The sequence below is a fragment of the Etheostoma cragini genome, chromosome 20, assembly GCF_013103735.1.
Source record: "Etheostoma cragini isolate CJK2018 chromosome 20, CSU_Ecrag_1.0, whole genome shotgun sequence".
Lineage (NCBI taxonomy): Eukaryota > Metazoa > Chordata > Actinopteri > Perciformes > Percidae > Etheostoma > Etheostoma cragini.
In genome coordinates this window covers 22,505,595-22,531,820 of record NC_048426.1, presented here as the reverse complement: position 1 = coordinate 22,531,820, position 26,226 = coordinate 22,505,595, and the positions used below count along the sequence as shown (strand labels likewise).

At 41.3% G+C, this 26,226-nt stretch overlaps 1 protein-coding gene across 2 annotated transcripts; it reads right to left on the bottom strand.

Moving 5' to 3' along the window:
- Positions 1–8,413: 8,413 nt before the first annotated feature.
- Positions 8,414–25,895, bottom strand: LOC117935491 (coiled-coil domain-containing protein 85C-A-like). Of its 2 annotated transcripts, XM_034857697.1 has the most exons (6): positions 24,906–25,893; positions 12,574–12,653; positions 12,063–12,155; positions 10,479–10,571; positions 10,010–10,108; positions 8,414–9,144 (listed from the first exon to the last, which is right to left on the bottom strand). In XM_034857697.1, the coding sequence occupies exons 1-6, from the start codon at positions 25,543–25,545 to the stop codon at positions 9,055–9,057; spliced, it is 1,095 nt and encodes a 364-aa protein (XP_034713588.1). In that variant the 5' UTR covers positions 25,546–25,893; the 3' UTR covers positions 8,414–9,054. The 2 variants fall into 2 exon arrangements, with proteins under 2 accessions (XP_034713588.1, XP_034713589.1); XM_034857698.1 differs by lacking the exon at positions 12,063–12,155 and having other exon boundaries at positions 24,906–25,895.
- Between the last annotated feature and the right edge of the window lie 331 nt (positions 25,896–26,226).

Here is a 26,226-nt window from a genome sequence, read left to right as displayed (position 1 = left end):
ATAACCTCCAAATACAATTATGAATCTAAGAATGAGCATAATGAGGTATTTCAGTCATGGACACATTTACACATGCAGTATCTCTGGCAAGAGAAAACACGTTTCCCTTAAAACAAATTCTATAATTGTTTTGAGAAAGGAGCTGGTAAAATGAGAATTCTTTTATATTCACCACCCAGCTCCTTCCCGATCATGGATATGTAGCAATTGATTTATGATTAGATTATAAAACCAGTCAATAAAAAAAAGTGAAGAATAAGACAATAACACCACCACTCGTGCTGAGAAGCTCCGAGATGACTGCATCGTTATTCCACGGTGTATCGTTATAAACTACAACAAATTAGAACAAGATGCCCAAGAACAATGTGCAACAATACAACACGGATGCAAATGAGTCATAGCTTAAGCAAACAAACAGGTGCGATACCACAAAGCCCCCCCCCCTCCCCTCCCCTGAATACAAACAGCAGCAGGACCACAAGCCGAGATCTTCAGTCAAGGTAAACCATGACCTCAGCCAGAGAAACGTTTCACATACTGAGTCACTTAACTGCTACGTTGTTGCTATAAACACAAACACAGGGTTTCAGTCGACCAACCACATGTGTCCATTATGAAGTTAGGTATCCAAACAGCTAGACATGAGGAAGTGTCCATGATGTCACTGAAAATGTTGTTTTACAACAGGAATAAACACTTGTTCTTTGTCATTATCTATGAAACGGCTTTGGCTCTGGTAAATTAATGATGGCACCAACAGGACCGATGCATCCCAATGGACCAACATCCCTTCATGAAATCTGCACAGCTGGAAAACCCAAAGGCCTGAAACATACCCTATACAAGTATTTGAATTCACGCATTGGTGCATTTCAAAACATGCCACCAGAACTAATTCACATGACGCAATAATGGCCAACTAAAGGATTAAGCTCTCCTCTGCAAACAAATCCTTAGGTCCTCATGCCTAAACGACATAGTAGGTTGTTTTCTTTCCAAAGCAACTAATGTGGCCTTAAAAAAAAAAGTTATTGAGTTATTTTGTTTGTCACATGCACAACAATCCCATTCTACTGTATGCTCACAAAATATGCGGAAAGCATGACACAGCAAAACCCATCAAGGGTTCTCTGCATCAGACGTATGCTAGGCCAGCAAGTGGTGTTTAGGGCTCCAAGTCCTTCGGTGGTCACTCAGTTTACATCAACAGTACATGCAAACAGCTTTGGTCTTGTAGGGAGAACCATCTTTCCTGAAATGGTGACGTTATTTAATCTCTTGATTCGTATACAGGTGATTTTAGTGGTGGTGAGCACGAATTTTGAACTAATGCACTTTAATGGGAAGTATCTTCAGTGATAACGGCACGATTATGGTAGCAAGTAGTTTTGAAAAGCCGTAAATCCGCGTGAGGAGGTTGGTTGGCCCACTCTTTCAACACTATTGTTGCTTTTTCCGACATTTTTGTCACTTTTTGAATATTGGGGGGTGCTTTTTTGATGTTATTTCCAAAGTTATTTGATATTTCTAATGTTGAAACTTTCAGCACTTATTTCAATTTTTTTGTGATAAATGAACTGAAAATGGGTCAAATTTGACCCAAAGACAACATGAGGGTTAAGAGAAACGCCTAAGGCATTGCAATTCAGCATATTCTCAACCAATTGTGGAACAGAGAACGCCATCTAGTGGGCTCAGAAAATAAAGACACTGGTTCATGAAGCTTTATTCGGCCATCACTGGTGGTGGATTCGTCAAACAACACAGGACTTTCACCGAAGAGACCGGGAGTCGCGTACCGCGTGTGGCAGTTCCATTCCGCGTTCTTCTTCTCCTAACGACAACCGTTCAGTTGTTGTTGCGGTCTCCTGCGTGTGACGGTTCCTTCTCCTAACCACAACCGTCCCGTTGTTGTAGTGCGTCCTGCGTCCCTCGTGTGGGGGCCCGTCCCATTGTTGACGTTTTATTCTCCCATTGTTGCGTCCCCCAGAGACCCCGGATCATGTCCCCCAGAGCAGGCATGTCAGTTTGTGAAATGGTGACATTCCCATTTTGTGGTGACAACCACGAAATAAAATCGCGTTCCTGTTGACAGATCAATAGATCAAAATAACTTGACCATTTCACAAACTGCCTTGAGACATGGGTGATATAAAGTGTTCAGACCGGCTAGTTCAGAAAGCTACAACTTTTCCTTGCAACGTCCTAACACAGTGCATCTTGTATCTGTAGTCTTTATAGTTGTTCTGTAGACCATACTTGTTTATACCACTTGTACACAGAGTTTTTGCTCTCCCCTAAAGCATTCCTCCCTCTCACTGACATTACCACAGGACTTGAAAACAGATGCAGCCATAAAGGCATTCATTAGGAAGGCCTTAGTCCTTGCTTTAATGTGAGGGTTGCACCTGCTAGCCTGCCAGCCTAATATGATCTCTCCTCTGCTTTGTGGGAGAGGGCTCCTGGTGTTTTAACACCTTCTGGGAGTCCCAGGTGCATGCTCCAGAACTTGGCCCAATTTTTCCTCTTCATGCTATTTTTTCTCTTTTATTAGAACACAGCAGAGTACAGTAAGAAAGTGGTACACAGAAAGAGAGAGACTTCTAATCACACACGTCCTGATTCAGAGCATGATTGTCACGTAGCATTAGTTGTTTCTCTACTTTCAGTTGATACAGTGCAATGCGGTTGTGTTTTCTTCTAAAGAAGCAGTAGTAAGAGTCCTTTATTGAGGACTGGGAAGTGTTGTTCAGGGAAATAGTTTGACCGGATGTTCAGAGGATCTCCTCAAAATCATCGGTGTACAGCAAGTTTGAGGCAATTTTATTGTAAGTGTGTTACACTTTATATTTATACAGTTCTGTTGAGAAACATCTTCCAAACCCTTGTCACATGACCAGTTAATGTGTCCATTATGACTTTTTAAATGTTTGCCCTGAGCCCGTAGAAAATGTGTATTGTAATTGGATACACAATTTGTTGAAAATGTAAACAAGTGAAATTATAAATGAATGTAAATGTTCATTCTTTCATACAGCAAAATTGCATTGTGTTGTCCTATCCAATCTCTCCAGTCACTTTTTCAGCATTTAAAAAACTGTTTTTGTTAAAAACAAATTCCTGCGTTTTTGTATTTTTTTTTCAACATTCGTCACTTTTATCAACGTTCTTTTGTCATAGTTTTGATATAGAAAGTCCTTGTAAACGGGTCCAATTAGACCCGAGGACAACAGGAGGGTCAAGGTAGCTCACATAGACAAAGATGAAAATCAAACATTTTTTGCCACACATCAAGATAAAAAAAATTTTTTATTTGAAGGTTGAGCCTGCGCCCAATATGCCAAGGCTCAGTCCAGTTTGGAATCTGACCTGTGAACTTTGCTGCATGTCTTCCCCCTTCCCTCCTTATGTCTGCAGCTTTTCCATCGATTAAAGGGACAAGAATGCCCCAAAAAGTGAAGAAACTAAAGAAAAAGTAAAGATGGCAAATCCCAAGTTCCTAGGTTAAGGAGGACAATTACTGTCAAATACTGTCAAAATAACAAATGTATGCTGATGCTTTTTGGCACAAAGAATTCTTCAGAGCATTTGAAATATCCAGGGTCAATTCAGTGAAATATATACATGAGCAGAGTCACAGTATTTTGTCTTTGGGGAAATTGGAACGTGAGATGCGTTTTCTTTTCTTTACCATTTGGCACATGTCGATTGGAATTTGGATTTTGTACGCCACTGAAAATCTCCATTGTTGAAGCGCAAATTAAATTTTTCAACTCATGCTCGTTTGTAAATGGGATCTCCTACCCATGACCACAGTATACCAGAGTACATAGATCTAGTGGTAATTGAGATCTTTGTGTTCTTGACAGCTTGGTCGTATGAGAGAGACTGCATGGCATGTTAGGGCATGTCACGCCACCAACGCTCATGTCACTACACAGGTGTTTTACGGGTATTATGATAACATGGCTGTTGTAAATGTATAGGGAGCAGAGCCAAACGGAGCATATGGACGAAGGAAGGGGTGTTAGATAAAAGTTTAATAATAACTGTTATAGTGGAAACTACGAGCTCATGGCTGTGGTTTCAGGACCGCATTTAACTAATGATCTTTCTGCAAAGTAAACAACGCTGTTACCATTTTATGAGTCTGACTCATAGCTTACTTAAAAGCTTTCACTGTGCACTCTAATTCATAACTTTAGCAGGGGTCATCTTGGGTAATTCAATGCTCGTTATCTTTCACCACTAATTATGGACAATACAATACTGTGGACAGACAAACTGGATTAGACTTGCCCGTTCCGATCTAAGAGGGGACACACGGTGTGCTGAAGGTGTTCCTGGAGAATGCGATCCGTGATGCGGTCACCTAGTCTTGCATTGAGATACCTTCGTACACAACGCTGTGGAAGAGGGTCTGGCAAGACACGTCATTCAGGGATGGGACAAATGTGGAAATGTGCTCTGGTTTATTGGTATTTCTTTAAACAAAACACAATCACAATGGCGCATGTGGAGCATCAGTGTCTCTGCTAAGTCGCCTGGGAAAGGTGGAACCAGTGTGCGTTCAAAGGTTTTTAGTCGTGCATCAGAAAACTCTGATTGGACAGATAGTCTAGCTAGCTGTCTGGATTTACCCTGCAGAGATCTGAGGACCAGGTAACCATAGTCCTCAGAAATCCACCGGAGTTAAAAATGCCAACACAAAGAAAGCCCTTGGCAAAAGATATCTTGCCTAAATTAGTGAAATTCTGCAGAATTTCTGGTGGCAACAGAAATCCCAGAAGTGGAACGTCAAGGATATAGACTAATCACACATTATCGTTGCAAACTTTTAACAGCCACATAGAACATGTTTAATTTGACTTCACCAATTAACAAAACAAGTAATGCTGAGTAATGCTTGGATTAATTAATAGACTTTAACATCCAGTTAACTCATTGACTCTACTCAAAAGGACTAGAGTCTGCTGCTACACTCACACTGCACTGTCTCGGTGAGGCACTCAATCTGCTCTGCTCCCTCTCTGCTGTCGGGCCTGATGTCACACTGCTCACCTGGAAGCTATGCTGACACCTGCGGCTGTCGCTGTCTTCAACAGTGGGAAATGGTTGCAGTTTATGTTTATCTTATGTTTAGGGACAAAGACTACTTAGTTAAAAGATTGTGGTTTGGGTTAAAATCAGGTGTTCACTTCCTGAAGCTTACACACTTGACACTGAACGTGTCTTTTGTTAAGTAAAAAAAAAAAAACGTACTTTACCTTTAACTTTTTTTTTTCAAACGGGACTCAAACCCCGCTGTCCCAGGTTAAATTATGCTCCTGTCATAATTTCCATTGCCACTAGGACAGTCTTCTATCAAATAGTTCCTCCCAGATAGCAGACACATTTAAGCCAAATTTGGGCAAAGCTCGACCTGGGTTATGGTGAGTGTCGTGTGGGCCAGACGTGGCCCAAGTGTAAGGAGTCAGTTTGATCTGGGTTACGGTGACTGTCATGTGGGCCAGATGTGACCCAAAAATCAGCATCCAAACCTGATGTTGGTTATGGCGACTTCCATGTGGGCCAGATGTGGCCCAAATGTGAGGAGCCAGGCGCGCAGACTGTCGTGTGGGCCAGACATGGCCCACCTAAAATGAGCCAAGACCGACTTAGCTTATGGTCAGCTGCCTTGACTCAAAGATCCACCTGTAGGTAGTGAGGAGAAGGGGGTTTGCCCTCTTGACGCTCTCTACTCTTTGTTGCTGGAGCCACATTTCCGCTCTGGGTCCCGCAACTCCTGCAACGGAACCGGGTGGAGATCCGCTGCTGGCCCCATGTAGCTGTACTATCGGCACTATTGCTGGTGTATTGGTGCTGAGCTCCTTGACGGGATTGTAAACTGCTTTGCCAGTGCTGGTATCTGCACTAGCCCCTCCCTTTCCTGCCACGCTGGTTATTTGTCTCAACCAACTTCTGTTTCAACGGGCTGAACTTAAGCCTCCACGCTCCTTTCAGCGTCAGGAACTGTTGCCCAACTAGATTGACTAGATTAGACTGACTGGCTGATTGGGAAACAGGCCTAGTTTAGCCACTCTTTTGCCCGCCCGTGTTTATTATTGTACATGGAGATTGGGGTCTCTGTTCATGGGTTTCTTTGGGTAAATTAGAAATTAATTGATTTTTGGAAATTTTTTTTTTTTTAAGTTTTCATAAAGACTTTAATTTCTGTTGACACTTTATGATTTATTTGTTGTTAACCTTGGTTTATTTTTGTTCTACCTTGGGTCTGGTTGTTGAGCGGGCCGCGCCACACCAATAAAGTCCCACACGCCACACATGTGTAGGTGGTGTGTATGTGTGTATCTCAGGCCTTGTGTGTAATGTGTATTCTAGCAATGGATTAAAAACATAGTCATTATTATTACTATTAATAAAGATTAACGCATTCATGTGCATACAAGTGTCTGAGCCTTTGCTGTACACTTGAGCCATTGTGGAAGAGTTTTGATCCATAGACAAACTGCCAGAATGTGTTTAACGAAGAAAAAAAACACAACTCAGGAAGTTATTAGCAGTTATGACCCAAAGGACACACAAATGATGCACACAGTATTTTAAATCTCACTGTTGATCATGTACAGGTTTTTGTTTTTATCCTAAATAATCTGTCCAGATTCCATTACATGGTGATACAATGTCATCTAGTGGCGAAGATCAAGTAATGCAGCCATCATTGAGATCTTGGCCTTGACTCTGGCGTACCATTTTTCTGAATTGCTGACAGTAATTCCAAAAGCAATGAAATATATAATATGCACACTTTTTTTCCACATGTTGCTGAGTGTTTTTCTACAAAACCCTCAACACATATGTACCTATATCACAAACAGAAAAAAAGGTTCAAGGCACTCTCATTGCAAGCCTTCATTTAAATGCAAGTGTGTAACTTTAGGTTTGCATAAATTATTTTTAAATGGGTTTTTCATATTGCATAGGCTCTTAATGCAACAATTGCAAGAGTGCAATTTTGTTTTTTATGTTTGTGTTCCCCTTTCAAAGAGCACCTTCGTGATTTGTTTGTTAACTGTGTTTATTTATTAATTTGCACATTTGTGAAAAAGCTCCCTTTTAACTGGCCTCCATTCCCAAAATTGTGTCTGATCAGTCCTTAATTTCAGTGTAATGTTTTAGTTCATTTGATATTCTATCTTTGGACTATCTCTAAGCCTTGCATTGCCAGACCCTCCTCCACAGCGCTGTTGAGTTAGGTTTGGCTAGTCCACACATAACATTCCTGGATAGGAGAAAAATGTTTTATTGGCATTTCTTTAAACCAATCACAATTAACTCGGGTGGCGCTAAGCTCCGGACACAGGTATGGCGCCTCTGCAAAATAGCCTAGGTAAAGTCTAACTTGTTTTGTTGGAACATGTGTAGAGGAAAGCTGTGAAACTAAAATGGCTGTCGAGTGTGTGGTTAAAGTTTTACTCAAACAAAAAGATGAATTTGATTGTCAGTTCTAGTTTGCGGGAGGTTTCTCGAATCAACCGGAATTCAGAATACCATCAGAAAGAAGATGTAACATTGTCGATATACACTATCCTTTTTTACCAAATTTTCACTTTAATTACTTTCACAGGAAAATACACTTTTTGTAGATCAAAATGATGTAAATAAAAAACTATGCTGCATGTAACTTCATTCGTCCTCCCTACAGAATTTATAATACATGACTGTACAGTGTATAGAAACTGAGAAAATCAATGATGAGTGTTTGTTACAGTTAACTGAAGCAATAGTTTTAAAACACTTTATTATAACGTGGTATAACCTAGCACTGCATGGTTAAAGGACAAAAAATAATGAGCCAAGTTTTTTTATATATATTTACATTTAATATTTTACAGATTCCCAGCAGGAAAAAAACAAAACAGAAGCGGGGGTATTTATTGAACAGCCAATACCCAGAAATCCTAACAGGAATGATCAACGATAAAGTCCTCATCAATTTATATAATTCAAGGGTAAGATAACATAGCAGCAGACTAGCTTACACTCTAAGCTAGACTAAAGGATCTGTTAGGGCTTGTATACTGTTTTTATAAAACAATGGGTTGGGATTTCAATTATCTTTGGGTCTTGAGGCTAAAATGAAGGGTGAGATGGACAGGTGGTGTAGTGAGGCATCAATAGGGGTGTGGACGTTGTGCCGGAGCAAAAACTCTTCAATTACCAGTCCATCTACTTTCCGATCCACACCTGTGGTCATGAGCTGTGGGTGACTGAGTTTTTACTTCATAGGGTGGCTGGGCTCCGCCCGAGATATAAGGGGTGAGGAGTTCAGACATCCAGAGGCTGCTGAGAGTAGAGCCGCTGCTCCTTTTGTGTTGAAAGGGGACAGTTATGGTGGTTTGGGCATTTGATTAGGATGCCTTTTGGGTGCCTCTGGGTATAACATTTCCTGGCATGTCAAATTGGTAGGAGGCCCCGGGTTAGATCCAGAACATGCTGGAGAGATTATATATCTCGTCTTGCCTGAACGCGCCTCATGGTTCCCCCAAGATGAGTTGGAAATTGTTGCTGGGAAGAGGGATGTCTGAAATACTTTGCCTAGCCTACTGCCCCCGTGACCCGGCTCCACAGAAGTGGATAGCAGGATGGATGTAATAAGGCTTCAAGTGAGAATTTCTGGTTGTATCTGCTCGATTGGCCGGTGTCTTAGACTGTCACACCGAGCCATGGTGGCTGCCGCTTGCGTTACAGTTACAAGGAGGCATCGGCCACATTTTGTTTACATTTTCTGCTCCCATGATGGCGAAGGCTTTAAAAAAAAAAGCTGCATAGAGTCTATGTCTGCAACCCATATTACGAGATTGGCTATTTTGAGTCCATCTGCTACAAATGGACGGCCGGTCTCCAGGCATTGGCATTTTAGTACGTGCTGTATGTCTTGGTTGACTGAGCTGGATATCCATTTTCAAACACGCTGCGGAAATGTTTTCAGTTCAAACTAGTAATTTAGGATTGTTGGAGCCATTGGTGGCTTCACTTGGTGTCTGACAACTATAAAGGCCCTTTAAACTGGTTTCCCAAGAGCTGCTGTTGGACTGAAGGCTTGGACCCTGCAGCATCACCCAGCTTTCTCCAAACCACCTGAGAGGGAGAAACAACACATCGTCAGACAATAACATCAGAAAGTGTGACCGTCAGTCATTTGTATCTCGCCTGTTCCACATGTATACATATCATTTTAATTTACTATTTTTGTGTAGATAGGATATACAGTATCTACTTATGCTATAGATATAAATTTATTTCACTGATCTGGCAAAATGAAAAAGAATCCTTTGGGATGGATTACATTTTATTATAAATCTGTTTTTCTTTACTGGTGTACTCTGTATGATGCTTCAGGCCAAATTTATCATACAGGACAATAAAGACTGTACTGTGGGAGCAAACTTTGTTCAAATCCAGATAACTTCATTTTAAATTCTGGTTTAGATTTCTAAAAATAACTAATACATCAGATAAAAAATGTTGGGATAGTGATGCACATCTACAAAAAATCAATTTGTTGTAGTGTGTGCAGCCATAAACACTAAAGAGTCTTGGGTTTTAATATTACACTCATTGCATTCCTACAATGAAGTACACATCTAACTTAGAAATGGAATTAATCTTATCTACTGTTTGATACTGTTATTGCAGAATATTGTTTTATACTTGGTCAGTTGGCTCGAAGCCTTCATTACGGTTTGTGTTAGAGGGTATACAAGTAAAATAAACTGTCAACCCTACACCCTGCATGTCATGTGGGGTGTGTGGACCACAGTCTCACTCTTGAAAAACTACACATTCGACTTGCATCTCTAAATCAATCCATGTCTGACGTAGACATGTGTGTGTGGTGGTGACACTAACAGACTGACTGACTGAGGACCTCTAAGATTGTGTGTAGGTGCATTCTCAGTCAGTTTTAAAATTGGAAAAAAAGAAAGTCCATATTGGAACCTACGTTACACATCTCTCTGACAATGGCCTTCTCTTTGTCATTGAGATCGTCATCATATTCCTGGGAGCACTGCATGTCCAGCTTCTCATGGACGTCCAGCACCTACACACACAAACACACAAAGATGTCCGACTGTGGTCAGAAAGCAAACTTTGTTTCTCTCACTATGCCTCCGGAGTCAGCACTCGCTCCGAAGATAATCGCCGCCACTCTCTCACTCGCTCTACCACACACTCCCCCAAGCACACACACGCACTTGTATTCTCTTAAAGGGAAAGACGCAGACAACCAACGCACGGGTATAAACCTCAGGCCACTTACTTAAGGTACAGCGGAAGCTCTGCGTGGAGCCCTGCACAGTCATAAATCCTGTTTAAGTACATACCTGCTTTTATTTTTGCCTAAGTTACCTGGTAACTAGCAGACATCCACACAGCCTCAAACTGCTCAAACAGGCTGGTCTGTGACCTACCTTCATTGCGTGGACTATAGCTTCTGGTTTCAGCCGGGGGGGGAGGTAGAGCTCTGTGGAGAAGGGTTCAGTGCTGGAGGATAGAGCATCGCCCTGGGGGGAGACAGATGGCATCCTCTGATCACAATCATTATAAATGACCAAGTAAACCAGCAGGAATGAATGTAGAAACACACTGTAGCAAAAACCAGCAGTACAGAAATGGAAAGAGAGAGAGAAAGATAACTAAAATAGAAGAAGACAAGAAGAAGAACAACAGGAGAGGGTGTGAGAGGAGGCAGCAGCACTTTGAGGCAGGTATAGGCTTGTATTGCCATGGCGACAGGAGGTGTAGTAGACCTGCTGAGTTTGCAGGAAAGCAGAAGTGGATCAATCTGCCAGTCGCATAGATTCATCAATAGGTGAGATAGGATGTCCTGCATGTGTGTTCACACTTTCCTTATTGAATCATGTCAGCGTAGCTGCCAGCAATGACACTGTAACTTGGATAATGACACTTGCCAGCGTGTTTTTATCTTTTATCCTCATTTCATATTGATTCTGGTGCAACCAATTGAAATATTTGATTCAGTCCCACGCTGTATAAATAGTAACCTGGTGATCTTAACTGAAGAGTTAAACTGATGTCATATGTGGTGACAGAGTTCCCACAGGGGTTCGGGGTCTGATTCACTGCTGCTGAAGCGAGTTGAATCAGGAGGTGCACAACCTGACTTGGTTTAAAGGTCCAGTGTGTAACGTTTTTTAGCTGTTCATTCTCAAAATCTGTGTTGCCCATTCACAAACTTGTCATTTTTCATGAATATTTACCACCACCTTCAATTCCAAGTATTCTCATTAGACGCTCCACATTCATGCGCCGTCTTGAAATATATAATACAAGGGACATACAGGACATACTTCTCTGCCTTTCGCGTTTTTGATGACACATGATAACTAAGAGGCTAAGACTGGGTAGACCCAGCCCGAGCTGATTCCCTCCTTGTAGCTCAGGCTGGAAACCTGTACATTTTTCTATCCTGCAGGAACCAATCACAGACTGGCTTGTCCACATGATGCGCTATTGGCGGGTTTAACGCAATCACGATAGAAAAGCGACCAAGCAGTTTGTTCACGTTCAACATGGCGACCCCTAAAGCGCAACAACCCATTGAGGCCGCCATCTGCAAAGTACATCTCCCAGATGGTTGGGTCTGATTGGTGGAGGCACTATCCACTTGCGTACAGAGTCATTTGAACTATGCCCGTTGATTCATGCCTCACAGCGCAGGCTCCCCACGTTAATGTTCAATCTTAAAAGATTGAGATTGGTCTGGTGATAGCCAGACTAACTGAGGTTGCCAAGCAATGTGTGTATTTCACAAACATATACAGAAAAACATATGTGTACATTTTTAAGTGCAAAGCGTTTAAAAGTCCACCGTCAAACAAAGTGAAATATATTGAGTGGACAGATGTGGTTATTTGTGGTTATTAGCACAAAACAAAAGTTAAATGGAAGATAGAGGGAGTAAAGGAATGTGGGGTAGTGAGCAAAAGAAGCAACAGATATACACATTGTTGTCACTGAAAAAGAATACATACGATGTTCATGTTGTCCTGGAATTGTGAGTGCTGGGTTTCCAAATCATAAAAAGACAAACCCTTCCTCAGTGTCTTTACTTCCCCTCCGTTTGTCTGGGACGGAGAGAGAGAGAGAAAGGGAGGGAGAGAGAGAGAGAGAGAGAGGGAGATAGAGAGAGAGAGAGAGAGAGAGAGAGAGACAATCTTGAAACGTGATGACTGAAATTACATATTAAATCAGTATAGTCACCCCAGATTTATTGGAGAAACAAGATCATTATTAATCATTTAAGCAGATCAGTGGTAAGATTTAACTGGGAAACCAGAAGTGTGGACATTACTTTGAGCTGCATTTTATGTATGAAAGTTGCTTATACAAATAAGGTTACTATTATTATTATTATTATTATTATTATTATTATTATTATTATAAACATCTTTCAATGTTACCATAGAGGCCTTTATCCAGGGTCTGTGAACGCCACTGATGTGTGAGGTGAGAAGAGCATCCATCGAGAGTGGCAGTAGTTACCTGAGACATCAGCTGGTTGTTTTCATCTTCCAGCATTCTCATCTTGTTCTCCAGCTGTCTGACGTAGCTGGCTAATTCATCTGAATGAGAACAGAAAGTGTGTAAATGTCACGTCCTAACAAAGAACTTCCATGACCATTTTCAATAAAAACTCTTTTCATTAGTATTTTCGCGCTCAATCCACAGAGAAATGCGTGCAGCTCGTTTTCAGACACTGTGCCTTTAAACGAGCGGTCGGGATGTCAGAACTATACTACAGATTAATATATGTTACTTTAAATTACATTACATGTCTTTTAGGGTACGCCTTTATCCAAAGCAACTTACAATTGCTATAGTCAGCATGTCAGAGGTTGCACACCTCTTGCTCAGGGATATAAATATATATATACTGTATACAGTTTGTTGAGGAAGTTTACACACCCATGTGTAATTGATTAAAAAGAGGAATAAAAAACATCTTTTGTAGCGTGATCTTAATACCTTAATTCAAAATATTTAGGACACCAGTTTTCTTTGTGAATCGTAAATGTGGATCTTAAATAAATAAATGTTTGTCCTTAAAATACAGGGGTCATAAGTACACACCCCATATGTTAAATTCCCATAGAGTCAGGTACATTTTTTTTTTAAAGGCCAGTAATTTCATGGATCAGGATAATATGCATCCTAAAAAAAAGTCTAAAAAATTAAAATCTGTAAAATTTGTATTTTAAGTAAGAGCATGTATTTATTTAATATATTATTCATTCACAAAGAAAATTGGTGTTCTTAAAATCAATCAATTTCTAAAAGATGTTCTTTTATTCCTCTTTTTAGTCAACTTTAGCCTGGGTGTGTAAACTTTCTCAAGCCAGTATATGTATACAGTATATAGAAACAGTACATATATACCACGTGCCACTACAGTGAGCAGACTGGGCTTTTTTGTTCAGCTTTTCTTTTTTTTTACATTAAAACTCCCTTTTATTCTCTCAACCTGCTTCTGGTCTCCTGCATTTGAACCCAAACCTACTCAACTCTGACAGTATTTGGTCACAAAGAGTGTCAACCAACTAGTGGTGCAAGAGGAAAACTTGGGGCATCGCCACCTTTGTCATTCACTGGAGACCATGAAAATCTGTGCCAAATCATAAAGAAAAGAACATAACAATGTGACCAGGATGTTAGGTGAAGATGACACAGAAGAACAGATGAGCGGACATGAAGAAAAACTGAAGGAAAAAGGAAAGCAGAGATGCGTTTTGACAGTAAGCCCCTTTGCTTCTTTGAGATTAGCTGACCTGCAGCCATCGAGCCCCTTATTGTTCCCACACTGTAGTGCACTGTACATAATCCATGTGTACTGTATATGTGTCTACACTGGAATCAATGACATGTACAAATACCACACACAAGATTACGCTCATCTGATGTACCACTGTAGGGCAATTCTCCTGAACACCGCAAACAACCATTCAGTCCTGTTTCCTCAATTTGAAAAGTATTTTGAATATCATATTATATACATTTAGATACCTGTGACACGTTATTTCCTACCAGCTGTAGTTCGCTGTTGAAGCAGCTAATGCCCTGGCTCACAGCCATGTATCAGATACCAGTGAGCCTCAGGTCCTCACACAGGAAAGTCCAGGAATGATTTCAAGAGCTAGGCATAGCTAACCTAGCCTAACATAGCCATAGCTAGGCACCTAATGCTTGCTCTTGGGGAGGGGGGGGGGGGGGGGGGGGGGGGGGGGGGTCTATATCTTTGGGGATTTGTAAAATGTGAGTGACCTACTCTTTTTGTAAAGTGTCCTGAGACAACTTCTGTTATGATTTGACACTAAATAAAACTGAATTAAATGTTCATCCGATAGAAGTGCAATACTATGGAGCTTTATAAGTCTTATAAGTATTCAAAACAAATGTCAAGTTACAAATCTTGTTAAACATGACGCACAAATGCATGCAGAGGGACTTGTGTCTGTAAATGTGTAACATGAAAGTAAACATTCAACCTTACAAGTTGCCAGTAGCTGCAGGCGGCACAGTAAATTCCATTATTTCTATAAACACTCTGTAGCTAACTGTTCACTAGTAAAGATTAAAAGGAAGCAAAACAGCCTTTAGGTTTTTAGTTATAATTGACTAATGTATGTTAACCTGCTTCCGTAGAAACAGTGGTTCAAAACAAGCCAAAGCTAGCGTATTAATCCTTCTGAAAATCCACTCTTTTTTTTACGCTTTTTATCAATATGTTTAACTTTTTCTTACGTTTTTTCACTTTTTTCCAAACTTTTGACCCTTTTTTCAATGTTTTTTAAATTTTTTGACATTTTCACCACTACGTAACACTAACTTATTAACTTTAGTTTTACAGTTATTTTTGGAATTCATGGTCAATAAACCTCATTTATTAGTTTCTATGAGTTAGAAAAGCAGAAATTAGGAATTAATTAGACAAAAATTAAAGGAATGGATGTTGATGGATAATCACAGACTGGAATATGTCAACTTTTACTCAATACTATTTCAAAACCACTTCAATTTGTTTTTTAAATGCTATAAAATTGAACAAGACGCCCCAAAATTAATGAAAGTAGAGATTTGTACTTGACAAAGAGTGTTGTGTGGAATCAATCATGTTATTTATTTAGTTAATAAGAACATTGATGTAGGAAAACATGTCAATTTGACCCGAGGACAACGTGAGGGTTAAACAAAAAGCACTACACCGTGATCAGGAGAATACAGAGAAAAGTGCTGGACCTCTAGTCCCGTCCAGAAGAGGGAGCTTAGGGTCTGATATTGGCCAGGTACAGCAAGCAGGATAACAATGTTTCCTAGAGTGGTGTTTCCCGAGGACTAGGCTGGATTACTGAAATGCACTTCATGTGGTGGTAAGTGGGTCCTCCATGACCCATCTCTAGATTTTAACTGGCACACGTAAACATGAGCACATTTCCCCCATTTTAGCCTCACTCCACTGGCTGTCTATTCAATTTAGGATCAATTTTAAAATTCTTTTATTTGCTTTTAAATCCTTGAATAGTCTAGCCCCGCTCTACCTCGCTGAGTTTATACGCCTTACATACCGACACGCTCACTCCGGGCAGATGATCAGCTGTTCCTGAATGTACCTAAAACTGGGCAGGAGCTCCGAGGGGACCGGGCCTTTGATGTCGGCTCACACGTTGTGGAATCATCTGCCTGTGCACGTTGAACAGACCTCTTCTTTGTCTGTTTTGAAATCACGTCTTAAAAGGCAAGGCAGCTTTATCTGTGTAGCACATTTCAGCAACGGGGCAATTTAAAGTGCTTAACATAAAAAGATTAAAATAATAAGTTACAGTGCTGTACAAGAAATTAAACATTAAAGAGCAGTTAAAAACAGTTAAACATATGAAAGCGATACAAGCAGATTTTAGGCTGCTAGTATGGGACAGTGTATAAACGGCTGCCCCACACACGTTATCGGGGCACAATAACCATGTGTGTGAACTTTGTGGAAACCTAAACTTGTTGACCAATAAGGTTGCTCTATATCATCTCATCCATCCACCACGGGCACAGGATCAGGATCATGTGACTTTGTACTCTGTTTACCCCTAACCAAGAGTGGAAGTACTTCTCTTTCCACTCACAATAAGACTTAGTTTAATCACGGCAAACTTTGCAAAACAACAGCTCCAACTGTTTCTTGTAAATTTTAACCATAAAATCTATGTCACACCCGCGTTCAGACATATATTTGTTTCCTGTCCAGAAATACCCCCAGAATGGCCACAACACTAATCTCACAAATTGTTACCAAAAACAACCCAAAAGGTACCAAGTCTCTTCTACAAGGACAAGTTCAGTTTAATCAGCCATACGGTAATGGGCAGGGTGATGCAGTCAAAGTAACTGGTACAGACAGTGCTGACCTCAGGGCGAATCTCATACACACATACACAAGAAGGGACAATGCTGACGAAATAAAAAGCAAAAGGACAAAGGACATACTTGAATTACAGTCAGTCAGCACACATCCAGTACACCCCTATGACTCTTCTTGTCTGTCTTTCCATCTGCAAGATTTCAAACAAATGGCTTATGGCTTTTTAAAGTGCCCATATTATGAAAAGAAATCCCTTTTTCTGGGATTTGGGTGTTATTTTGTGTCTCTGGTGCTTCCACACACATACAAACTTGGAAAAAAACTATCCATGCTGTTTTGAGTGAGATACAGGTTTCTGAATGTCCTCTGCCTTCAGTCTTCAGGTGAGCTGTTCAATGTCTCCACGGCTTTCTACGTCACTGGCCCGAGACGAGGTGGCTAATTGTAGCATGCTAGTGCTAGCGTATTAGCTCGTTCTCAAGGGCAAAACACTGCTACAACACACACTAGTTCACTATAATCTCCAAAAGAACTACTTCCATGTCCCTTTCCTGTAGGTATTCCACAAGTGCCCCTCGTCTAGAAGAAGTCTCCAAGCTAATCCGGCCTTGGACTGACCAAAGCTGGAGAAAGAGTTATCTAGCTGATGTGATCTTACCGAGCTACAGGGCATGTGCAACACCCAACAAAGATGGTATAGAAGTGAGTCTCAAACAGAGAGCTCAACAGACAGGGAGAAAACAGGATCTGCAGCAATGTGCAGTACAACAAAATTTTGTGTTTTTTTAAATTGAAACCATGTATGTAAACCACCTCAAAATACAAATATGAACCTGAAAATTAGCATAATATAGGTGCTTTAAGGCATCATTTAAACTTTCAGACTTAATAACATGGATAAAGACTGATTATTTTTCAGCAACAACTTGCTACACATCCACTTTACCAGCTGATCACTACAACCACGGTCTTGTATTGTTAAGGACACCTTGAAACTAGTTGTTGAGGGATGGGAGCATCATGGGAGGGGGGGATGCAGCTGAATTCACTTCCCTGCCACGTATTCTCCCAGATGGTCCTGGGACTCAAGCCAAAAACCCTTTGGTACAGTGCAGTGTTTAACCTGCGATGAGATTGCCATCTCTAGAGCTAGAGATGTCATATAAAGCCCACAAGAGTAGCAAGCAATGTACCCTGACACAAACTAACCTGACAGGTTAGTCCACTGTTTTGTATTTCACTGTAAATCCATGACAATATGTCCCATAAAAAGCAGAGGGATAGAAGGCCGGGTCAGGTTAAAAACCGTGTCAATAGCAGTCAGTGTATATATGCAAAGCGTGAGCTCGGAGTACAACATTTGTGTAAAACTCTGTCAGTCAACACCTAACAGACCCGCAGGCCAGTCACCTGAGATGAGCTTCGTACTGTATGTACAGCACTGAAGCGTTTCATTATTTGGAAGAGCTTGCTGTTTAACCAGGTGAGACATTTCAGGGCATGAACATGATCTCAAACAGAAATCAATCACACTCTATCTTAGCTCATTTCAGTTCATTCTGGATTGATTCCCAGTGAACGTCACCTAAGATATGGTTGTAGTAGAGCACCAACTGATGCTTCTGCTCTGGAGCTGGTTTTAATTGATGTCAGTGAAACTACTTCTTAGGAATCAATGCCTTAGGTTGGAAACATGTGCCGTTAGGTTTGTCTGTTCAGACATTCATACCCAGTTCTACAGACATTTCCTCTAGCGAGTCTCAGAAGTTGTTTGTGAGGTGATGGTGAAATATGTGTTTCAATAAAGTCATAGCGGAGGGCTAAACAGGTATTAGAAGAGCGTTACGAGAACCCAGCAGAACAGAGATCAGTTTGACCAGAGGGAAGGCTTCCTCTAAACTTTGACCATATAGTTCTTGTCCATGACTTTTACAAACGCCCATGATAGAATTCCAATGACCATTCACAAATTAGACGAACAGAACTGTAAAGGATAGTTATTATTATTGTATGAAAATGAAACCTTTTACAATCTACTACTCAAGAAGTTCTTTACAGTCCGAGTTCTCTGGTGTGCCCTCTAGTGAAAGGCTACAGGAACATGAGTTGTACACAGGCAAGTTTGTTCAAAGCACCCATATTCTGCTCATTTTCAGGTTCATTATTGTATTCCGAGGTTGTACCTGAATAGGTTTACATGGTTTGATTTTCAAAAAACACCATATTTTCACATGGGCCAACTTTTATGGATGTCTATTATGGAGGGCCCAGGAAAAATAGATCAGCTGACAACACTTCCATGTCAGCCAATTTCCTGCTGCAGTTGTCCAGGAGAGCCTCCAGGAGAACAGTGTGACAACACTTACTCCAAAAATGGTCTGACATTATTTAACTTTACAACAATTTAATTTCCTCTATTTTTCCATCTTGGTACTTTAAAATTACAGATGTAAAATGTAATAGCTATGGCTGTCATGAAATAAAAAGGGATTCCAGACTATGGCTGATAATCAGCCGTAATGAGATATGGCCACCATAAAATCCCAGGGAAGATTCAGGCATATGACCTTTAACCCTGACCTTTAACCTGTCTCTGAGCCAGAGCCCTCTCATCATGTTGTTGCTGTTCAGCACACAAAACCTACTGATGTGACTGGATGAGAGAGAGAGAGAGAGAGAGAGAGAGAGAGAGAGAGAGAGAGGGACCCTGCACCCCATTGTTTGCCATACAATACTGCTGGACAGATGGCCAGGGCACCCCCACTCTCACACACACAGACACACACACACACCCTTGCCCTGTCTGGGATGAGTCCATTCACATGGCTTTAGTTTTAAGTTTTTGAAGCCTATTGTTCTGTCTCCTGCAAATAACATTTTGCAGCTTTCTGAACGGAGAAAAGAGATTGTGTTACTAATGATTGAAGAGGCCAACATCTAGTTGAAAACCACCAAATGCTGCTCTTTAGAAGTCATGTTGCTATCCCACCCACAGAATCCTAATAATCCCTTAAATGCATACAATACTTTAATCGAAAAATACACAAATAGACCCATAGCGCCACAACACTGTTGTCATTGTCACATTAAAACCTTGAAGGAGGCAGAGAGAAACTGTATCACATCCGCAGCCAGTGGAAACCTGTGTCACTGTAGCGACCCTTGGTTTCACTAGAGGGTTGGAAAAGACCCGGTAGATACAATCAGATAATTCATTGTTTAGACAAGATGAAAAAATCTCTTACTAACTGTGTGTGTGTGTGTGTGTGTGTGTGTGTGTGTGTGTGTGTGTGTGTGTGTGTGTGTGTGTGTGTGTGTGACAGAGAGGCTGAAACATATACAGGTGGGGGTTGGAATCAGAAGAATGGTTTGTCTCCATTAGAGAACATTATGGGTAATGTGTTACAATCCCTAAAATCTACTTTGGATGTTATGTGTAGTCATTAGACTTCACCAAAACAGTCTGCCAACATTATGCTTACATAAATGGCCATTGCGCACTCTCTCTCTCTCACACACACACACACACACACACTCTCATTTGCTTTGCTTTTCCATCTGCAGACGGTGTCCAAATGGTTCGTTTAAACCTTTTTAAGGGCTACACACACAGACAAAGACCTTTTCATGCTGCCTCATTATCCTAACACAGCCTCTCTGGGTAGATTAGATATGTAGGGACCAGGGCTCTGATTGGCTAAAGGCAAAACCTATTTAATCACAGTGAATAAAAACATGTGGAGCAGTTTTCATTTGCACTTACAATTAATAAATGGCTCATGGGGGAAAATAGCGAAGTTGGTTGTATGTATCTTGAGTTGATAAGATGCAGCCTTTTCACTTTTCCCAGTCCTCCCCCTCGGCTTATGAACCTCATCTCCACCACCCAACAGCAGAAGTTACGAGCCCCCGGAGGACCATTGAGACGCTGTCAGTAAGCTGACCCCAATTACAGGACCCTTAAAGAGTTACAGGCGCGTGGAAAGAAATGGAACTTCAAAAAAATTTACATTTACCAGTGGTAAAAAATTCAAATTGGTATTCAAAAACTTGAGTACACTAAGGTTTTTAAGAGGTCCTGACTAACTCTGCTAACGCTCTTAAGGGTTTTGCAAAAATTTAGCAAAAGGAGTAAATTAAAAGCAACTTCCAATCATTGGTTGGTTCCAAATTTGGTGGAAAGAATGGAGACGCTGCTGTTGACACTGTCTGCTTCCAGGTTGTTCCAGAGTGTTGTTTCATGTTACTTACCCCCCTCCAAAAATGCATGACTAAATAAACAATGACATGGTAGATTGCCAGGCTGGTAGGGGGGGTTCATGTGACCTGGTTGGTTCCTTGAAAACACCGCGGTGCTCTTCATGTTACTGTCCTGCAAGATTCTTCAAGGTACTGTTTACAGATTGACCTGAAACCACTGCTGTCCAGATTTTTTTACTTAGGGGCTTCATCTTTTCAGAATGTGTGGGGAAGTCAATGGGGAATTTGAGAAATTTGACCTTTTTATGTACAGTTATCAGAATACAAATATGAAAGCAAGTTATTTTGAATCACATTTGTAGAGGGTAATATTCAGAGGGGAAAAATTCAGAGGTTTCCAATCCATTTGTACAGTTATACTTCTACCATTATCTTCCCATGATGCAGTGACAACAATGTTAGGTACATTCATGAAGTAGCATCTGAACTGTTTTCTACTGAAATGGGCCCTTACATTTTAAAAGCTGAGGAATGTGGGATTTCTTCTTTATTTTGACCACACACATTCAAATCAGGCTCTCTGATCTTCCTCAATGATTGCAGACGTGTCTGTAAGATTCATGTTTTAAATGTTAAGGTTCACCGAGGCTGAGGGTCAGCCGTCAGTAGGTGGGAAGGGTGCTGAACGACAGTTGTACCCTGGCTGGGCTGCAAAATGGTTTGTTTGCAGGATGGTTGGGGAAGACTCAGGAATATTCATTAGGAAACTCATCCCTCAGGAACTCATCCCACAGCGGGTTCCAGAAGAAAAAATACAATGCAATTTCTCCATTGACAACTGGAGAATGAGCCATTAAATCATAACCGTCGATGGTAGACTTAAAACCATCTAACACATAAGCGATTGTACACATGGGGCACCAACGTTGTTTTGAGATAAATGCCTTATATATGTGATGTCTTGGATAAGTCATTACCCACAATCCTGAACAATCCCACAATCCCACAGTGATGCCTCTAATTAGTGGAACTCATGCCAAACCTTTGACTGGTACTGTACTTAATCTTAATCCATAAAGTATGGCATGAAAAGATTACCTCAAATTATTTGCTCTTAAGTACAGTTCTTGAGTAAATGTACATAGTTACATTCCACCACTGAGTACTAGTTACCAGTTATTACAGAGTGCAGTACGGGAGAGCCGTACACACCGCATACACACATCAAACAGAGCCCCAGCTGTTGGAGCAATCTCTGCAGTGCTCAGGTAAGACACAGAGATTTAAAAGGCTTTCAGTTTTACGACTTTGCCCTTTTGACTTTCTCATTAGGATTGATGACTTTAGGGGTAGAGTGATTTATAGCACTAAGTGACCTCAAACAGGGTGCACTCATTTTTGCGCATAAAGGCCAGAGTCTGTTCTAACTTTGGACCGTATTTTATGCATCGAGAAGTTTGGCATCATTTGTTAAGAGACACAAAAAGGTTACAACTTGTATTTCTCATACTAAGAGCTATGATCTTCAACAGGGGGATTGCAACCTCTAGGGGGTTCTCAGAGTCATTGTTGGGGGGCCGCTAAATATATTTTTAAAACCTTTTTGAAAGTTCGTACCCCCTTCAAGTTAAAACCGGCTAAAAATATACATTAACATGAATCCATTAACATATTATTGGAAAAGATCAACTGGCCTATTTATTAAAAAACAACAGCAGCAAACTCAACAACAATGATGAATGAAGATAACCTCTATGGTAACCAGATGGCCCTCATGTTGTCCTCGGGTCAAATTGACCCGTTGTCTTATATCAACGTTCTTTTAAACTACCCAAAATAACATGATTGACTCCACACAACGCTCTTTGGCAAGTCCAAAACTCTACTTTCATTCATTTTTGGGTGTCTTATTCAATTTTAATAGCATTTGAAAACCAAAAAACATTGAGGTGTTTTTGAAATAGTATTGAGTAAAAGTTGACATATTCCAGTCTGTGATTATCATCAACATCCATTCCTTTAATTTTAGTCTCAATAATTCAAAATGTCTTCTTTTATAACTCCAACATTAGGTAAAATTTCCTATAAATGAAGTTTATTGACCATTAATTCCAAAAATAACTGTAAACTAAAGTTAATAAGTTAGTATTACTTAGTGTTGAAAACGTCAAAAAAACATAAACACACATTGAAAAAAAAGGGCCAAAAACATGAGAAAAAGTTAAAAACATCGATGAAAACGGCTACCAAAATTGTTGACTTTCAATTTTGACGGGACGACAACACGAGGGTTAAGATAATGGATTCACTGTGCCTTCCACATGAAGGTTTGACATTAAAACATGATGATATATGAATATTGTAATGGCCAATTGGGCTATATACGTTTGTTATGTGTGTAGTGTTTGTAGTGTTTGTGTGTGTGTGTGCGGTATGTCTGTGTGAATGGTTTGTCTGCGCACCTGTGTGTCGGTGCTGATTGGAGATTAGAAAGAGACTCACAGGTGAGGTGGATGGGGAATCTGGATCCGGGAAGCCACACAGTTCTTCAACCCCAGCTCTGTGTGAGTAATGTTTTTAGATCTCGTCGTTCTCGGCTTTTAATCATTCAAGTCAGTGTTTTTGTATTTGCTTCTATCTATAATCTTATACAATAAAGGATTAACCGTACGACGACGGCGGATCTCATTATTTTCACCACTAAGAGTTGGAAAGGGCTTCAGATTTCATCCAGTGGCATTATCTGTGGACAGATTGCCACTCCACAATATGTATATAGTAGCTTAGTAATGTAGGGCACCATAAAAGGTTACAGTACACGTTGTGTTAGGCCTATGTGACTCAATACAATATATGTAGTGGGGCGTCCCTGCTCTTCTTTGTTAGGGGTCCTCGGCCTTTAAAACGTTAAAGACCCTTGGTTTAGATGTAAAAGTCAGCGGATCATTAAGTAATTACAATTCATCCTGAGGGAAACATTCATGACAATCCATCTAATAGCTGTTAAAATAAAAATAATAAAGTTATGAAGAGAGATCTGCAGGAATGTGCCAGAGACGAGCCTTAGCATGCAGCTCACTGGGAGCTCAGCTGTCAGCCTCCAGCTGGGCTCTGAACTAGATGACTCGCTGAGGCAGCTCACAGTTATGTCCTTCTGCTGCTACCGAGGTGCTAAATCCTCATCACACCTGACTTCATCCGTAATGAGCTGAATAATTAGGGCCCTGGCCATCTGTACCAGGCCGAGCCGGTCTCACTCAGTCTGAGTGGGAGCAAACAACAAGAGGACCAGAAGACACCACAGACATGGAAGGAACAACTCAAAATCAGGGTCATGACAGAGGTTTGAAGTGGAATTAACAAGTTTTTTTGTTCTGCATTTAGGCTGTAACTTTAGTAACAACCCTATGTTTATTGGGTCTATTAGGGTTATTAGTCCATCAGTATCTGCTTTAATGGCTAAGTAGTGGACTGTCTCGATACAAACAAATAATTTGACTTCAGGTTGTTGTTGCTCTCCGAGTACATACACAGAATCAGACATACTTTTTGCATTATAACTATTTCAATGGCATGTGTGAGTGAAAACACTTTGATATCTGTACAGCAAGATCAGAAACATTGTATTTTTGTCTTTTATTGGTTTCCAGTGTGTATGTGTGTGTGCGCACGTGCGTGTGTGTGCGATTGTGTGTGTGTGTGTGCGCGTGTGTGTGTGCGTGTGTGTGTGTGTTGCAGCCTGTATAGCTTATATTCATAGCCGAAAGTAGGCTAAAGCTGTTTTAACCCTTGAGGTGTCCTCCTGGGTCAAAAACTGACACAAAAAACAAAATTTGGAATTCAAGGTCAATAACCCTCATTTATATAGAATTATACCTAATATTTAGGTTTAAAAAAAACACAGAAATTATGAATTATTTTGACTCATAGTTATATATAGATCAGAGGAACGTACAGATGAGTTTAGTCAGGAATGAAAGTAATTCATTGTATTTCCAAAGAGTTGTGTTGTTGTGTGGAATCCGATCCATTTTTTGTGGTGATTTGGTTAAAAAGAAACCCAAATTTCAGATATAGACATTTTTGAAAGGGGTCATATTTGCCCGAGGTACAACAGGAGGGTTAAAAGTTGAGAATAACTAATCAGAAACTTCCACCTCAACAACCTGTCCCCCGTATAGTGAGCTGAACTGTCTGCTATCTCTTGAATGATATGCTCCAGTTCCCCCATTGAGCTGCATCAGCAACACTAGCCCTGAGAATAACTTACCACTGAGTCCATCTCCTCCCTGGACGTCCACAGACCTCCTCAGAGATGCCATCTTTCCCTCAGATGCTTTGTGGTTGTGGTGGTCGGGACTCCCAGTGCTGGATGTGCTACTCCCATCCCCGACGTCCCGAACCGGCGCAGGGCAGTTCAGGTTGCTCAGGCTGGACTGGCTGTCGATGGAGCTCCGGGACCCGGCTCCGCTTCTGTCCTCATCCAGCATGAGGACCATTTCCTTCAGCTCCATGTTCTCCGTCCGCAGCGCGTCCTGACTGCTCTCCAGCTCGGTCAGCCTCTGCTGGTACAGAGCCACGTCCTTCCCCAGGACGCTGGCCGTGTAGCGGCCGAACCGCTGCCACTCCCGGGACACCTTCCTCCCCTTCTGGCGATCATCGTCCAGGAAGCAGCACAGCTCCCGGAGCTCTTGGTTATCGTACTGCAGTTTCTGGTTGACCTCCTTCAGGCTCCGGATCTCGCGGAGGTGGACCTGCAGGCTCCGGTTCACGTCCTTCATCATGTTCCCGTGCTCCAGCATCAAGTCCATGTTGCGGCTCTCCAGCCGCCTCAGCCTCCGAATCAGATCCTCCTTCCCCAGCATCAGCAGGTCCTTGTCGGACAGCTGGCTCGCATCCGCCCCGTCCATATGTCCTCTTAGTGTGTCTAGATATTCTTCTAACCGGTCGGGGACGACAAAGTTATTGTGAAAACCAGATCCATGCCAGATAATAGACTACACACCGAGATACATGGAGGCGGATCCGCTGACCCACATCAGCCTGCGCTGCCTTCAACTCACCCGCAGTGAACTATGGCGCACATGTCCGTTTGGGCCACTTTCTGTGACATTAGCGGTGGAAGTTGATCTGGGAGACGCGTTGAGACGCTGTCTGGAGACTGGAGCCGGATCGGCATGGGAGGGGACATCTCCAGTGAAAACCACAGTGTCCTCTATAGGCAGCAGCAGAGACCTGCAGGGACTCCTCAAACACTCCAAATCACATTGTCTTTTTTTTCATGTGCAGTTACTGCAGCTGCCCTTACAAAGAAGCCCGGGCCTACTGTGATCCGTTTCCTTCTGAAAAGTTCGCTTTTCCTCAACCAACATTGCTCAGTTCACAATCATCTCTCGTTATGATTCTTCACTGGATTTAAATAAATGCCTCTGACTGCAGTAAATGCAAAAAAAAAGAAAAAAAAAGTGTCCATGTTCTAAAATCTGTCATTAAAAGAATGTAAAATAAAAGGCATGCATGGGTTATGCATGGGTTACAATCGGGATCAAGGGCGTAACTTTGGGTTCAGCATTGAAGGGGGGGGGGGGGGG